The 12,481-nt window shown below is 37.3% G+C and overlaps 1 protein-coding gene across 1 annotated transcript in view; it reads right to left on the bottom strand.

Moving 5' to 3' along the window:
* LOC107681721 (structural maintenance of chromosomes protein 6-like) overlaps positions 1 to 12,481 on the bottom strand; it is a 58,595-nt gene that overhangs the window by 40,462 nt on the left and 5,652 nt on the right. Inside the window, exons 2-7 of the mRNA XM_016478040.1 lie at positions 4,549 to 4,610; positions 4,373 to 4,453; positions 4,190 to 4,291; positions 3,905 to 4,024; positions 3,410 to 3,508; positions 1,917 to 2,063 (exon numbers count right to left, since the gene is read on the bottom strand). Of these exons, the coding sequence (XP_016333526.1) occupies positions 1,917 to 2,063; positions 3,410 to 3,508; positions 3,905 to 4,024; positions 4,190 to 4,291; positions 4,373 to 4,453; positions 4,549 to 4,610 (611 nt within the window). The remainder of the gene's footprint in view (positions 1 to 1,916; positions 2,064 to 3,409; positions 3,509 to 3,904; positions 4,025 to 4,189; positions 4,292 to 4,372; positions 4,454 to 4,548; positions 4,611 to 12,481) is intronic.

Genomic DNA, 12,481 nt, shown 5'->3' with positions numbered 1-12,481 from the left:
GTTTGAAACGACATGAGGGTGAGTAATTAATGACAGAATTTAATTTTTGGGTGAACTAACCCTTTAAAGAACACAGACGCAACATCTCATTTACATATCAACCAACACAATATACCAAGTGCAGAACAAATTAGCGTAGTTGCAAATAAAGAATAAAGAAATAAAGAAGCCACAGTATGCTGAAAAGAACCGAAGGACAAAAAATGAAGCATTGCAAGAAGTTTTGATAGACCTAGTATTGTATGACTCCTAGGGTTCCAAGTCGTCTTTTATTTCCTGAAGCAAATTAAAAATAACATGGCTTGGCAAACGATAGTACTCTCCTCCCATAAATTTTGCGTCTGAAAGGGAAACTCCTACAAATACATATTCAATAAGGTCAAGCGCAAAAATAACTGTGTCCACGCCTTTTCAGCACTAATTCATCACTGCTGTCTTTAGTAAAACCTGACAGTGAAATTTTAACGCCGAAAGACGGTTTGCGCTGGCGCAAGCTGTTAGTAAAACTGGCCCAAAGCTTCCCATTTCCCTGGCAGTAATTTGACGAGCGCAAACGTTAGTAAAACGCGTTGCGTGATTCATTTAAATACTTTCCTCCCATAAATGTTGCGTCTGAAAGGGAAACCCCTACAAATACATATTCAATAAGGTCAAGCGCAAAAATAACTGTGTCCACGCCTTTTCAGCACTAATTCATCACTGCTGTCTTTAGTAAAACCTGACAGTGAAATTTTAACGCCGAAAGACGGTTTGCGCTGGCGCAAGCTGTTAGTAAAACTGGCCCAAAGCTTCCCATTTCCCTTCTTAAGGCCTTTCCACACTGAGCGCGAAAAAGCGAAACGAATATCGGACACGATGACACGCTGGAATAAAACAACAGATTCCTATGGATGCTTCCACATAGACCGCGAACATTCGAACACCGAAAATGCGAATGTTTTTTTCCGAACCAGTCCGACAAATCTTTTCAGTTTCGCAAAGCGAAAACACAGGCCGTCCAATCAGATTTGAGCTTAGATCACATGCTTGGAGCAGCTGCTGTTGCACAAAAAGGCAAGAGTGGTGGCGCTGTTTCGAAAACCAGTGTAAACAAACACAGAAGAAGAGTATTCCGAGAGAGAGAAGAGAATGGATGCCGAGTTCTTGTTATCTTTGGTATCTGAAAACAGATTTATTCTCACGTTCTTAATATAATTTATATTAATTCTCCACTGTATTATGTGATCTGGAGTGTCCGTTTTCTTCCACGTGCGCGAGTATTGAGTCAGAAAGCGTTTACTCTCTAGATATTCCGTATTAAAAAAATCGAGTGAAACACATGAAATATCAAAGCAAATAGACATATGATTATGGCAATATATTTTCTGTACGTGTTTTGTATACAGCAAATTGTATTTTTATAACAATAAAGGATGTTTATGACAATAAGCAGTGTGGCGTTATTAAACATAGCCTACAAACAGTGCATGTCTGCCTATTATAGAATCAAAATCAACTATAGATCACAATCTGAAGTTATTACAAGCACTCGATGATGGTTTAAAGTGGGTTTTAAGCATATACACTAATAATTACATACATTTTCAAATGTGGCTAACTGTACTTCTATTTATATTTTAAGATGTATTCTTGTAAGCATTATAGATAGTTTGTGTTTTTGGCGTAAAATCAAACTTTATTTAGCTATATTAATTTAATGCTGTATATTGAGCAGTGGATGTTAAATCCATATATGAGATACATATCTGAGGAAAAATGCATTGTTGGTCGGCGCCCCCTAGCATGCAGGTGTGAATTAGCAGAAGGCGATCAATCGTTTTGCACTCGATGTGAAAGCACCGTTCGTCGGCAATTCGCCTCACTTTTTTGCATCGCGCTCAGTGTGAAACGGCCTTTATGGTGTTGTGATTGTGCACCTCGGCGGCTTTGAGATCTCGGTTGCACGCCTGGGCTCGACTCTTCAGTTCCACACACTGTGGCTGCAGCTGCTGCATCCGCTGCGTCACACCCTCCAGCTGATCCTGCAACTGTCCCAATATCCTGTTGGCCTCCTGAACTTTCCCCTACAAACAAACAAAACCCAAAATAGACACACTGCACATTACTGTGAATCAAACATAATTCGATTTTTTAAGTATTTTCTTCAATAAAATAACTAGGGCTGCTGGCTGTGCACAACCCAACAGAGCTCTGTAATAACAGCAAAAAGCTTTGAGGGTTGCTGAAAGATGGCAGTATGAGAGTTAGAATATCAATGGTGCTAAAGTCATGATCTGCTGTGGCCAAGAGCAAATTTTTGTTTGCAATGTCCTAGCAAATGGCCTACTGTTGCAAATGGTCTAATCTATGCCATTATGAAAAAAAAAAAAAAAATCCTAATAATCTTCACTTTCCATGAGCCCATTAATGTCCATAAGCTGCATAACTGTAGCTGTTTTTCTTCTTTGGATTTCTGAGTATTTCTCATTGTTATCAATACGCAGTAAGAATATGCAGGAAATCCTGGTGTGCCAAACCCGATTGTGCATCTAGTGTTAATATGCAGTAAAAAAGCTGAAAACCCAAAATCATGCCATTGCAATTATAAATTGGTCATGTGTTGACAAATAATCTTATTGTAAAAATGAGATGAAAACAAGGCAAAATTGGCCATTTCAATCCAATTGGCTGTTTTTAAGCAACTCTTGAGCATGTCTGATAAAGAAATTGATTGGTTAGCAGCATCAATTCTTTGAAAGTTATTCAACTTTTGTTTTAAGCACTTTGTAGTAGGTTATTTGAAAATCATTTTTAGAGTTTTAAGAGTTTGACTGTTGTGCCATTACTTGAATTTTTTTCATGCCAGTCTACATCAAGAACAAACTCCCACATCTGCTAGGAGGAGAAACCTCAGCAAGCGCAAACATGGCTGCCAGGTGTTGTGCAACAGGACCACCGACTAACAGCAATACTCATTGCATACTTTTTTGCCTTCCCTTCTCATTGTTACTTTATCTAACGTTTTGTGTACGTAGCAGCGCCGCATCTAGTGGGTTGAACTGGATAAGCTATGAAAAACATTAAAATGCAACGACACTTACATCGTCATCGCGTTCCGTGTGCCACTGATAAGGCTGCCTGACACACACCTAAGAATGTGGATTTTTATTTTAAATTCGAAGAATATTCGAAATTCAATTTTTTTTAACAGCCCTACTGTGGAATAATGTATTTCTGCTAAACCTGCCCCTAAGCTGTGGAAAAAAAAAAATATTTTGACTAATTTAAACATCGGTCTCATTCTAGCCAAAAACGCCTACTTAGGCAGGAAAAGCTGAAATCTGGCCCAAACTATCCTATAGTCAAATGTGTGGCTTCATGAACACTAGAAGAAACTGGACCACAGAAACTCCAGACAATATTCAGTCACCTCCCACTCTTCCACCTTCTGGTCATATTTGACAGTGGACCTCTCTTCAGCTGTGATTTGTTCTCTCATTGGCTTCATCTCCTGCTCCACCTCTGCCACCTGATGTACATGGACATACATTTCAGTATTAGGTCACAATCTTCGGTTGAGAGATATTTGAAGCATGTGATCTTCTAGAGATGGGAAGCATAAATAAATCATGGGGCAGGTTCAATCAGTGAATGAGTTGTTACACTGATTAAAACAAATGAATTCTGAGTCATTCTGACTGAATCATTAAAAAATCCATTCGTTTGTCAATCAGGCTGTGCATTACGTGCCACTCAACAGAAATGTGCCATTAAAAGTATAAGAACCACAGTATACCATTGCAAAGATTATACGATTATAATATGAAAGTGATCAAATCTGATTAGGAAATGATAGTATTGTTGTGTTCATTTTGATTTGAGCCATGCAGTCACAGTTCATGTTATGCTGGCAGTGATTCCTAACCAGAGCCCAGGCCATCTGATTCTTCAGCTCATCCAACTTCTTCTGCATTTCATCAAGTGAAGCCAGACTTTTATAGCGCTCTTCTTTCTCATGGTACTTTCTCTTCAGCTCTTGTAGAGTCTGTGTGAGAAGAAATGGTGTGCCAGAAACCAGAGAGTGAAAGAAAACTATACTGCCATCTTAAAGAGCATCTAGTCTAGCAATTCAATCAGATGCTCCATACAATACATAATTTCAGTTCAGTTACATAAACCACTATGTAAATGTGATTATTTCAGCACTTACCTCCCTGTGCTTCTCCACTGTATTCTGGGTCATGGTCTTGGTCTTCATGATGTAGGTCAAATCTTCTTTCATCTGATCAAGCTGAGTGACCTTCATGAAAAACTAAAGAAAAAGAGCAAAGCAAATTTCAAGTTCGTATTTGTTATGAGAGAAACAAATGCACAAACACACACAAAGTCTCACTTTATATCTGTCGCCCTCTCCTTTGGAGTGGAGGAAGTCTTTACTCATTTCCTGAGTTTGTATAGAAAACGGATTGTCCACCTGAGGATGAAAAAACAATCAGATAAATCAAAACAGATCCTTTAAATATTTTTGTTAGCATACATTTAGAGATTTGAGAGGATCTTTAGCCATACCTGGATGTTAAAGTGATCCAAAATGGACATCAGTTCTTCCTTTTTTGATGACACTAAGCTACCTGGGAGACAGGCAAATCAAATTGTCAGATTATTGATCTAACTCATCTGTCATGTGGTAGAAGCCAACTAAATTAGGCAGATGTCACCATGGACAGACTTGCTCTCATCCTCAAACCCCATGAACAAAACTATGCAAGGTAAAATAAATATAACCCAGACTACAACAAATACAAGTTCACTAAAGAGTATAAACATGGTTTGTACCAACCAGTGTGTTTTCTGCAATGAAAAACACATTATTTTTTCACATATTTTACATTATTACAACACCGGCCAGTGTGTGGTGTGTGTTGTGATTGGTTAGCTGGGCCAGTGTGTGCTGTGTTTGGTTAGCTGGGCCAGTGTGTGCTGTGTTTGGTTAGCTGGGCCAGTGTGTGCTGTGTTTGGTTAGCTGGGCCAGTGTGTGCTGTGATTGGTTAGCTGGGTCAGTGTGTTCTGAAATACGAAACGTGCTGTGATTGGTTAGCTGGGCCAGTGTGTGTTGTGATTGGCACCACTCTGTGCCTGGTCGGGAAATGTCATGCCCCTTACCATAGTTTACTGCGAGCTTCAGTGTAAATATTGCATTAAAATCAAATCAATTTGAGTGTGATTTAAACCCAGATGATTGTAACCACTCTAAGTTCGTCTGCCTTGGGAAAGCTAGCGTGTCTCTGACATAGTGATAACACTCGTTGCCTTCTCTAGTGCAGCTCAACCAGGTCTCGTCCCATTTGTCGTAGTAAAATATGCGTTGTAGTCCAAACGAGTCGTTCGTTGTAGTTTTTGAAAAGCGATTTCTGTTAAATAAAATATCTCCTTTTGAAGTGGACTTTGAGCTTTGTAACTTTGCAGATCTTTTTTATGCTCAAACAGCAACATTACAGACTAACTAAAGTTGAAAAAGTGAAAAAGCATAATAGGACCCCTTTAAGTAAAAGCAGCGGAGCACCACAGATGCCACATATGCTGTGCATATGAGCACATCTGACTCGACTGGCTGTCGATTACACATCAGGAAAGAATTAATTGCAAGCGCTTCAGCAAATCTTCATTTGCCTTCTGTTACGAGAGCACAGACACGGATATTATTTTGGAACGCGTCAAAGTAAAATTTTTAGGAGCTAAAAAAGTATGGAGCTGAAAAGTTCAGTTTAAACTAAACGAAAGAATAACAATTTCAACTGAAATTGTTATCTGAATCGCTATTAAATGTAAATGTAAACTGCCTTGTCAAAAAGACTGAATTGCTCTAAAATTTGTACAAAATTAGCACACAAAAAGTCTCCTCTGGACTTATATCGAAATATTCTAAAATTCTTTCTTGACAAATCCTTGTTTTGTACTTCTAATTCATGACCGGTGTTTCGTTTTGCTCTCTCCTCTGTGCTTCCGCATTCGTCACTTCTCAACGGAGTTTACACTACGCCTACATCATCCGCTGGAACTCCACTCTCTCGTGAATGCGCGTACACCAGTTAGCCGAAGCTAGAGATTACAGTTTATAAAGTTTTAAAGGGGTCATCGGATGCAAAATTCACTTTTACATGTTGTTTGAACTGAAATGTGTCTTGGCAGTGTGTGTACACAACCACCCTATAATGATAAAAATCCACCCAGTGTTTTTTTTATTTTTAAATCCCCATAAATAATAACCCCTTTGTCAGATCAAGCTGTTCACAGATCCTTGGCTGTGTGACGTCACACAGACCCAGGCCGCTCCCACGATTGTTGGTTGACACTGGGGTTTTACCTTTGACCCGCCCTGAGTGAGCTGTAAACAGTCTGCCATTGTTTCGATGCCGGATCAGGTGTAGACAAGAATGTCTCCTAAGCAATTGAGGTGTTTTGTTGTTGGATGTAATAATGAACATAGCAGTCGTCATTTACTCCCGACATCTGAAGACGGCCGCTGAAGATGCAGAGTAGGGTTGTAACGATATACCGGTTTTACAGTTTATCACGGTTTGAACGTGCACGGTTATCATACCGTAAACATTTGCATATCTACGGTTTAAAAAAATATTGAATGAAAAACAAATCTCACCCGCGCATACGCAACTTATTTCCGCTCGGCTGCTTCACTCTGCATTCACTTGGCTGCTTACACGCACGTACAGCGGAGAAAATGACAGAGACAGATTATATCTAATCTCCATCCCCACCGAAAAAAAAAAGGTTAAAATCTGCAGTCTGGGAATACTTAGGATATAAAAACAACAACAACAATGTGGGGTTGTCCTTGAGGACGGATCCAATTTGCAAAAAATGTGAATGCAAAGTGGCTGCAAAAGCAGGCAATACATCCAACATGTTCGCTCATATTCGCGGACATCATCCCTGCATGCAGATAAAGGTGTGTTGCATTTATAACAAGTTATAAATGAAGGCAGTATGATTTTCGTGATGCAGAGGGAATCCTGGTGCAGTCGTGAACATGGAATTTACAGTATAATGACGATGTCACGTAAAACGCACAATCTGATGGATGAATAAATCAAAAGTCGATATGATATGTGTCTGTATGCATGACGCTAATGGTGTTTTCAGCGTCTACATAAACATGAACATCACCAGAGCTGCTCTGAGAGAAAACTTAAATAAACATTTCCTAGTTTTATTTGAGAAAACCATTGTCAAAGTCAAATACTCAAAGGTCCGCTACAACCCGTCAAAATAAAAGTTTGATTTAACTTGAAATATTTATGTAAATATGAAATATTAACTTATGAAATAATTATGACAAATATATTAGCATTGTACAATGTACTTCAAAGTTATAATAACAACAATAATAATATTCTTTATAATAATTTATTTAAACATTATTTTTTAAGGAATATCATGTTTTTCCATGTTTTCACTTAGAATACCTGTTGTGCAGAACTTTGCCAAAAATATAAGTTGTAAAATTTTCATTTGATAACATTTTAAAACATTAATTAAAATGTTAAAGTGTGATATAGATATACATACGGTGTATAGCTTTATTTTTTAATTGTTTTTTCAAATTAAATTAATTAAAAAAAAAATTTCAGAAGGGAGACTTCAATACTTTCATTAAAATGGTTTCAAGTTTGTTTGTTATAATAAAGGATTTGTTCACTCAAATAACTTTTGTTCTTATTTGAAATTTATTTGTATCTTCTAATTCTTTTAAGAGTCATTTTTACTGATAAGAATTGTTTAATATATAACGTGATACCGTGAAATTTTTTTTATGACGATTATCATACCGTGAAAATCTCATACCGTTACAACACTAACGCAGAGTATTACTTTTGATTTTGAAGGGAATGCGCCCCCCGATCTGCCTAAATGCGTCTATGAGCGAATCATTCGTGATCCAGCTTCACCTACAGAAGAAGTGAGTATAAGGTATTTTTTATGAATCTTTGCAAACTGCCTTTCCTAATAATATGTTTGTTAGCAAGTTCCACGATGAATACAACTAAAGTTCACTGTCTCTCAGAGAACGGCTTGTCACCCCACGGAAGAGAGGGGCGGGGTGAGCAGAGCTCATTAGCATTTAAAGGGACATGCACCGAAACGGGTCGCTGTGAAGAGCTGTTTTTGACAAGGTAAAAAGGATGTTGTTTTACACTACCATTGAGAAATTTTAACTGAAGTACGCTATAGACTTTTCATTAAGACCCTAAAGAATCATATCAACTTGTGGAAAATGGGCATCCGATGACCCCTTTAAATATGGATATTTTTCTTACACAAACGCATCGATTCGCTTCAGGAGGCCTTTATTAACCCCCTTTTTATGATGGATGGATGCCCTTTTTTGGGCTTCAAAATCTCGACCCCCCATTCACTGCCATTATAAAGCTTGGGAGAGCCAGAATTTTTTTTTTTTATATAACGATTCATATGGATTATTTTTACAATGTCTTTATGAACTCTTTGAAGTGTCAAAGTTTTGGGTGAATGCACTTTCAAATGTAGGACAGAAATCTCTCAGATTTCATTAAAAATATTCTTTATGTTTTGCACATGAACAAGGAACTTATGCGTTTGGATTAGGGCTGCCCCTAATAGTCAACTAATCGTTAACCACATTGGCAAAGTCACGCAGTCCGTGACAGACAGATCGTTAACGGCTAGTCTATGGTAATACAGTACATCGGGCAGGACATCCAAATGCTCGCCTATCATTCATCGACCTCAAATACAGCTTATCATCTGTAATATGTTAGTATTGGCAACTTTAAATGGCCGCTCAATCTAATGTTAACCTAGAGTGTGGAAGCTGAACAGTAGCTCACTGCAGGACAGATGGAGGCACCGGTGCGCTCATTTGATCTTAAAATACTCTGTAAGTTTTGGTCATACAGATAAGAGTAATACATCTTTCAAATCTGTAAAGACTCTACGTTTATTTGTGTGCACTCACAATAACAACAAAACGCGCTTTTGTAAAATAATGAAAGCAAACAGGATGCGCTTTCTGCCGTCTCGGTCTCTGTGAACTTGAGCGCGAAACTCCGTGTATATCTTTGCCTTACAGACATTAAAAATATATCTATAGAAAGCGAAATGTCTACTTTCAAATGAAATAATTCAAACGGAAAACAAATATTCTCTGATTATGTAATCCGTATGAAACATGCATATAGGTGCATCACTACTGCGGAGATGAAGAGTCAGTGTCGCCGACTTCATCTCTTAAACCGGAAACAAAGAAAACACTTGTTTATCAGTGAATTATTAAAATGTTAATGCAGCCTCATTACTGTTTTTCCCTGACACATTCATAATAATTATTTCTGCCGGTGTGCTGTGGCAAGCTTTATGCGTGTGCTTGAGTGCTTATTAGGCTATGTAGGCAATTATAGGCTCATTATAATGATTTAAATGTTTTATTAATAACCGTGCGATCAGTCGACTAATGCTTAAAATGAATGACTACTAGCCGACCAGAAAAATTCTTAGTCAAGGGCAGCCCTAGTTTGGATCATCATGAGGGTAAATAAATCATGACAAATTTTTTTTTGGAGTTACTTTGTCTTTAACTCACAGTCCTAATTTAAACTACCCAAAGTAATTGAGTACCCAAAGGTGAAATGGTTCTGTATTTGTAAATATACCTGTTTTACTTCTTAGTTTATATGTCCGCATTCCCTCGCTGGAGATACAAACATCTACGATGATGGACTGGCCAAACACTTCTGGCTTAAAAATTTGACGTGGTCTCATTTGTGCGAGTGCATGGTTTGCGCTGCTCCATACAGCGTGCTGCAGAGCTGCGGCACATTGTAGCAAGAGTCAGATTTCACAGATCACACGAAGAGAGGCACTTTCAGTGCGAGCGCTTCAGAGGGTGAGCCTGGTTTATACTTGCGGTGTCAGAACGAGCGCGAAGGTGCACGCATTACGTGGCAAAAATGATGCGAATATTGAGGAAATGATGGTGGAGGATTTGGTTTTCACACTAAAGTTATGTAAAAGACTGCTTCTTAAACCAGAGAAGGTGAACATGTTGGTATTCTTGTGGGGGAAAAAAACATGCAAGTCCTGTCACCGACAGCCAGTTTAGTTTTACTTTTCTTTTTAAAAAGCTTGTTATCTTTGCTGTTTACCTCACTTTACGCTATGGAGGCTTTCTTTAATTTTTTTGTTTTTTATTTAGCCTATTTGATTCCTCAGTGTTTGCTAAACATTCTGTAATTTATTAGTCGGTATATAATATAGCATGAGGTGTATGCCATGCCTCAGCTTATTCGTTTTTGTTAATAAACGTTATGTAAGCTAGTTTGTCATTATAGCCTACTGTTTTATTGTTGTTGTGCTTTTTAATTAAGAATAACAATGAATCAATCTTTTGTTTTAGTCTTAAAAAGTGAAAGGTGTATAGATATAAGCAAAACAGACAATTATCTTTTTTTTTTGTAAAGCGTGACACCATGATTGTGAATTCGAAAGTGAAAGTGTCCAAAGTCCGACTTACAACACAACAAAAGAGGAATTCCCCTTCACTAAATTTAAATCACAAATAATACTGATAAAAAAGAACGGGTTGAATGTTGAACACTTTTGTTACCATATAACTATAAACTATGATAAAAGTTCATTAGCATGCATTGATTAATCCCATGCAAAAAACTAAAAATAAAATAAAAATAAAAATGCGTCCAACTGAGAAAGTTACTCGCAAAAGAGCGACCAGTGGGAAGAATGAGTCTGAAGCCCTGTATAGCCTAAACGGCATGTAAGCTATGTGGATGCCACTATCAGTGAACAGAGCAAAAATATGTCAAAATGCATAAGGCTAGAGCACCTTCACTGATTTCAGAAGCACCCTCAGTGATTTGATTCAGGAACCTGGCCTGCCTGTATGGAGATAGATATATATTTCTATATTAGCCTATATATATTTACCCCATATATTAAACCGTAGCGCTCTAAAACAATGTAGCCTACTGTACGTGCATTGAGCGACCATGCATGGTCCTCTCCGATAACGTACCCAGATAGCACACAAAATTATGACAAAATTATATCCCAATATATAATTTCATGATGATAGATTTACCAGGATTCTGCAATGTCTAATTTAAAAATCATATTTGTATTAAGTCTCTGTATTGTTCCAAAGACGGCTCTAGTTCTCATCTGAACGTGCGGGAGAAGCATTACTAAATTTGGCCAAAGAAAACTTGTTAAAATCGTAATTTTTCTATATTATTTTGTGCATTTTCAAATGTTTATTAAAAGTGCAAAAATTCATTAACAAAAATCTGAAAAGAAGTAAATATTTTACTTTTTCGGGGAGCATTTTGTGTGTACGGTTCTAATTTCAATTTGGTTTTTCAGCATAGCATTTAAAAATGCAATAACCGTTCTTTTTTCATTTTTTTTTTTGTCATGGTTAAAAAACGAAAAACGAATGGACGCAAAAGTACACGGACCCAGAACAAAACAAAAACAAGTCAAAACAAATTAAAATGCAAAAATTAAAAACAAATATGAAAAAAAAAATCCAAAATAAAAAGCAGAACAAAATCAACAAAAAATAAATGAAAACACAAAATCAAAAAACAAATCAGAAAAATTCATGACAATGCAAAAAAAATCCCTAAACAGCAGAAATAAATGAAAATGCAAATCAAAATCACAAAACAAATAAAAAATAAAAAATAAAATACAAAACAATAATCAAAATAAAAACAAAAATAAATAGCAGAACAAAAAAAACAGAAGAAACAAAACAAATCACACAAAAATAAAACCCAAAATTACAAAACAAATCAGAAAAAAAAGAAACTGAAATAAATCACAAAAAATCTGAAAAGACAAAATAAAAACAATAAAATAAAATAAACAAAGAGCAGAACACAAAAAAAAAAAAATGAAAACACAAAAGCACAAAACAAATCAGCTATATCTATAGTTCTACAGTAACTATATCTATATCTGCCAAGATTCATCTCTAAATAATACAAAAACTAACGACTGGGAAAGACCTGTAGTTGTAGGTGTACATGAACATGGGTAGAGAAATTACCTCTAAGTAAAACAGGACATATAAGTGCAATAGTAATGTTGCGCTACTAGTAAAGATCTGACTACAGCAACATATTTCCTGTTCAGCATGGCATCATGGGTGAGATGATAAAGACTGGTGATGGGTAAAGAGCAGAGGAAAGGGCGCGCTCACCTCTTGGCTCTTCGGCCTGTTTGGCTAGCTTGCGGAGAGCGGCGGCGAATCCCGAGTGTCCAGAGTGGGATGCGGGGCTCCCGTTGGCTACCATTGCTCCGCTGATGGGGGAGGGAGTGAGGGGGCTTACAGTCGCCATGCTGCATGGTGCTGCCGAAATCATGCCTAATGATGGAGACTCTGGCTCATGGCTCATACCTGCAGAGACAGGAAGATGTAGTTTCT

The sequence above is a fragment of the Sinocyclocheilus anshuiensis genome, unplaced genomic scaffold, assembly GCF_001515605.1.
Source record: "Sinocyclocheilus anshuiensis isolate Anshui unplaced genomic scaffold, SAMN03320099.WGS_v1.1 scaffold436, whole genome shotgun sequence".
NCBI lineage: Eukaryota > Metazoa > Chordata > Actinopteri > Cypriniformes > Cyprinidae > Sinocyclocheilus > Sinocyclocheilus anshuiensis.
Note: the sequence above shows the minus strand (reverse complement) of the source record. Positions and strands in the feature narration are given on the sequence as shown.